The 5,181-nt window shown below is 51.2% G+C and overlaps 1 protein-coding gene across 1 annotated transcript in view; it reads left to right on the forward strand.

Annotated features, from left to right (window-relative positions):
• Positions 1–275: 275 nt before the first annotated feature.
• Positions 276–5,181, forward strand: part of TMEM55B (transmembrane protein 55B) — a 7,741-nt gene continuing 2,835 nt past the window's right edge. The window contains exons 1-2 of the mRNA XM_008589623.1: positions 276–917; positions 1,266–1,456. Of these exons, the coding sequence (XP_008587845.1) occupies positions 776–917; positions 1,266–1,456 (333 nt within the window). The 5' untranslated portion in view covers positions 276–775. The remainder of the gene's footprint in view (positions 918–1,265; positions 1,457–5,181) is intronic.

The following is a 5,181-nucleotide window of genomic DNA, read 5'->3' on the forward strand; positions in this document are numbered from 1 at the left end:
TGTTTATTTATCTATATTTTTTTTGCCCTTTCTTTTTAAATGTGTTTCTTTGAGTGGCTAACGTTGCCTACTGTTGCCTACCGTCTCTTCTCCCGCTGCTCAGAACAGCCCAAAGCCTCGTACACTTTCATTGCCCTCCCAATTAAAATGCGTAAGCCATGCCCCCTACGTTCTGGCGCTAAATTTGGGCAAACGAATTTGGGCCCCAAAGATCACAAGACAAGGGAAGAGAAGTCACCAACCAATGGGAGGCCACTTACAACGTAAAGTGAGAGCAAAGTCTTTAATGGTGTCTTTGGCCCAGTGAGGAGCAGATTCCGCGTCAGGTGGCACATAATTGAGGCCGCGCCACTTCCTGAAACACATGACCAGTGAGCAGAAGCCGCCTAGTCCTACCTCCTGGTCTGGAGGTAGCGCGATGGGCCACGCTTCCAATGGCTCGCAGGACCTCTAGTCACATGCAGATTTTGCAAGCCCAGCGGCAGATCATGTGACAGTTGACGCTGGCATGACGCTCCCCAGTGGAAAGGCAGAGCTGCCTTCACGGAACCAGGAATTGGTTTATTTCCACAAATAACAGCACGGCGGGGCGGGGATAGCCTATCACGTGCTGCGGGACGGACGGGGCGGGGCAGGCCACTGGTTGCAGAGTGAGCTGGGCGCCCGGCGCGCAAGCGCCCTGAGGACCCGGTAGCGGCGGCGGCTGTGGCTGCGGCGACGGTAGCGGCGGAGGAAGCCCGATCGCTGACCGGAGCGGGAGGCGGCGGTGACGGCCATGGCGGCAGATGGGGAGCGTTCCCCGCTGCTGTCCGAGCCCATCGACGGTGGCGCTGGTGGCAACGGTTCCGTGGGACCGGGAGGGAGCGGGGCTGGGCCCGGGGGAGGCCAGACCCACTCTGCACCACCTTATGGAGCCGGTAAACATGCCCCACCCCAGGGTAAGCTGGGGCGGGTCCGAGGAGTTCCCGGGGTACTCTGAGAGGCGGGGAGTGGGTGGGGCCGAGGGCGGAGGCGGGACTCAAGCGCCAGGTGCGGGACTGTTGCACCTGTGACGGGGTGAGGTTTCCGTCCCTCCGCAATCGCTTCCAGAGCCTGGGAACCGAAGAGGGTCGTGGGAAAGCTGATCGAGAGCCGGTTATGAGAAGCACGCCGAGCTTGATCAGAAGGGTCGAGAATCAGAAGGAGGTCCCTACTCCTGTGCAGCATCCGTGGGGGTGGTGTCTGCAAGTGATCCCAGACCTTCTTTTTATCTGCTTCCTCTCCAGCATTTCCCCCCTTCCCCGAAGGGCATCCAGCAGTGTTGCCTGGGGAGGACCCGCCCCCTTACTCACCCCTCACCAGCCCGGACAGTGGGAGTGCCCCCATGATCACCTGCCGAGTCTGCCAGTCTCTCATCAATGTGGAAGGCAAGATGCATCAGCATGTAGTCAAATGTGGTGTCTGCAATGAAGCCACTGTGAGTTACATATATATCTACGAAATGGGCCTTGTTCCTGGATCCTCTTTTTGATCTTTTGATTCTAGACCCTGATCATCAGGCATTAGCCACGTGCCCTTCATGAGACCCAGGTTTCAGTTCCAGGAGTCTCACACAGCCATTTTCCCAGAAGCCATTCACCAAAGCTAATGTTCATCATTGTCACCTTTTTACCTATCTTGGATACTTACGTCTTATGCAAATCTCATGATATATGTCTGTTTTTTATTTCTCCTTCCTGGCTTGTACATTATCTTTCTTTTTTTAAAAAAAAAGATGACCAGTAAGGGGATCTTAACCCTTGACTTGGTGTTGTCAGCACCACACTCACCCAGTGAGCTAACTGGCCATCCCTATATAGGATCCGAACATGAGGCCTTGGTGTTATCAGCACCACACTCTCCCGAGTGAGCCGTGGGCTGGCCCCTTGTACATTATCTTTCTGATCTCTCCTCAGAAAGCGTTTTTGGAGGGAAGTGGAAGGGATTGGGACAGGGGATTTGCTTGTTGATGTCCCCATTATTCTCTAGCCAATCAAGAATGCACCTCCAGGGAAAAAATATGTTCAATGTCCCTGTAACTGTCTCCTTATCTGCAAAGTGACTTCCCAGCGGATTGCCTGTCCTCGGCCCTATTGGTAAGAGGCATAAGGTGGGGAAGGGCATAAGTGGGAAGAATTGGAAAGCCAAAAAAGGATGAGTGTTTATACCAAATGTAAACTGGTGTTTATTTAGAAAGAGAAAAAAGCTATGCAGCATTGTGCCTTGGGAATGTTATAGCCATCTTTCTCATTTCTCAATTAAAAAACTGGATGAAATGGTGTTCTTTAGGAGATTGGAGAACCGCATGCACTGTTGAATTATCCTGAGGTTAAAAGGATGTGGCAGCTCTGGGACTTGAATTCATGTCTGGCTTACTACAGAGCATGTACACTTAGCTATTACATTTATTTCCAACAAAAAAGAAATCAGCATTCCTATGCTTGCATTAAGAAATAGATAAATGGTTCTGGATTATGAAAATAGCTTTCAGCTATAAAATTAGTATTTGGAGGTATTCGGCCACATGAAGAGATGGAGGTAGGTTAGAGATTTGGTCGCAGGTTCAGAGAGAGCAGCCCAGCTAGTGCAAGGAAAGCCAGGAGGACATCGTAGTGGGACGCAGAGACGTAGTGGCCTCAGGAGGGACCAGCCAAGGACCTGGCCACCTCCCCGTGCATGCTCCCCTACTCTTGGGACACCTGCTTTGCTTCTCCCTCAGGCAGGTGGTTTTCTCTCTTCCTCTGGCCCACCTGGGAAAACTGATACCCTTCTGCTCCAAATTTACTTTCAGGCCTAGCCATAGGTAAAGGCTCAGCTTGCACTCCGTACTAATGGGTAATTCCAGGACTGAGAAAAGTTGGCTAGAGTCAGTTTCTGTCCCTGGTCCAGTAAGCAATGTCTGGGAAAGGGACCCCTAGTATTAACGTGGTCAATGAGACTTTAGTGTCATAGACAGGAGGGCAAGAGGAAAGAAACTGTCCAAAGAAAAGGGTCACTGGCTTATGGGTACACAGGCACCCTAACAGATAGCCCTCAGAAGAATCAGCGGGACAGAAAGACCAGCTCTCCCAAAGCCGAAGTCTACACATCCCACCCACCCCACCCTGTTGGAGACCTCCCACCCGCAGTAGGATGGTGGGAGCCATGAAGTCTCTGGCAGAGGCACAGACACTAAAACAAGGTGGGCTTCCGAATGCTCAGGGAACATCAGTGTGTGTCATGAGATGAGAGTTTTGAAGGGCTGGGGTTGGGGCCTGTATTGGTTTGCTGGGGCTGTTATAACAAAGCACCACAGCCTGGAGGCTTAGACAACAGAAGCTTCCTGTCTCAGAGCTCTGGAGGCTGGAGGTCTGAGACCCAGGTGTTGTAGGGCTGGTTCTTCTTGAGGCCTCCTTGGCCTGCAGACAGCGTCTCTGTGTTCCCGTGGTGGTCTCCCTGTGTGTGTGTCTACCTCCAAGTTTCCCCTTTTTATGATGCAGGACATATTGGAAGAGGACACCTATGCAACTTCATTTTAACTCAGTTACCTCTTCAAAGGCCCTGTCTCCAAATATAGTACCATTTTGAGGTCCTGGGTGTTGGGGCTCCAGCAGGTGAGCTTTGAGGGGACGCAGCTCAGCCCAAGGCAGTCCCCTCCAAGTCTCCCTCCTAACTAAGTGGCAGCGTGAGGGCCAGCCAGCACGACAGGAGGGTAGCGTGCCCCTTAGCATCACCTCAGAGCAAGCAGAGGATCTGTTCTTTCATGTGCGTGTCAGGGACCCAAGGCCCACGCGGTCTCTGTTCTGGAAGGCACGAAATATATGTTCCGCAACTATTTGTTCAATCAATGAGTGAAAATGGCAGGGGCATCTCAGAGGCTCCAGGCGATCAGGACAGGAGCCAGGTCAGAGTCAGGGCTTCTTGGAAGAACAGGCCCCAGCCCCACTTGGAAGGTCCCTCTCTCCTCTTGGAGGGGTGGAAAGACAGGCTAAGTACATGCTCTGCCAAGGCTCTGTGGGTGTTCTCACATGTGTGCACATGCACGTGTGGGGGTTTGCGTATGCATGTGGGTTTGCGCATGCATGCAGCTGTGTGGGGGTGTGCTTGTGTGTCCATGTGCATGCATTTATGCACATGCATGTGCTTGTGTGTATGCATGTGTATGTGCGTGTGGGCACATGCATGTGTGTGGGTGTGCACGTGTGTGCATGTGCATGCCTGCATGTGTGTGTGATCCTTTTGCTCTGAGTCTGTTGTGAGATTTCAGTACACTTGTTGCCCTGCTCAGAATGGCGGGTGCTTGTGAATAAGAGCCTCAACTTTGGAAACTGTCTTGGGCATGGGTTTTAAGACCCTGGCTTAGAAGTCAAAGCCAAGACTGCCCCTCTGCTCACCCCAAACTCAGCCTCTTTAATGAGGAGAGAGTCACAGGGAGGAGAAGAAGCACCAAGAGTAACAATGTTTCAGGACATTCTTTTACTCATTAAGATCAGCAGGTGTAATGACTCACGTCTCAGAGGGCCTTCAGGGATAAGAAAAAAGCTGAAAGAGCCAGAATTCAGCAACCATGGTGCGATTTAGTCTCTTACCTTCTTTAATGTGAAATGACAGGTGTCACCTTCATTGAAGCCACTTTTCCTTTCCACTCCATGAATTTCCTGACCTGAGTAGAAGGAAAGAGTGTTCCCTTAGTAGTGATACTAATTTTAATCAAGTCTTTGAAGGGCCCAAAATGATATTGTAATGAGAGAAATGGGTGGAAATGTAAACACGTGATTCACCATGTGGGAACGGCTGCTCCGCTCAGCTCCTGTAGTCAATGATGTGCGTGCAGATTGCTTTCCACAGTCGGCGAGATAGAAATACTTTGTGCCTTCACATAATACAAAAATAGCACAGCCACTCTGTCTAGTCTGGCCCCCCAATAACAAAATCTTGAGCATTTCCTGTAAACCTGGACTCCCTAGCTGAAACAACCTCGCCTGTGATGTCTGAGGAAGTCACACAGCATTGTGGATGATAATTATGCAAGGAGTTGGTGATTTTCTAGCATGAAGAGGCAGGTGCAAATATGGTAATCTTCTGCGGTTTTTAAAAATATTAAATACTGGGCCAGCCCGTGGCTCACTCGGGAGGGTGTGGTGCTGATAACACCAAGGCCACAGGTTCGGATCCCATATAGGG

This window comes from Galeopterus variegatus, unplaced genomic scaffold (assembly GCF_000696425.1).
Source record: "Galeopterus variegatus unplaced genomic scaffold, G_variegatus-3.0.2 Scaffold5559, whole genome shotgun sequence".
In the NCBI taxonomy this organism is placed as follows: Eukaryota; Metazoa; Chordata; class Mammalia; order Dermoptera; family Cynocephalidae; genus Galeopterus; species Galeopterus variegatus.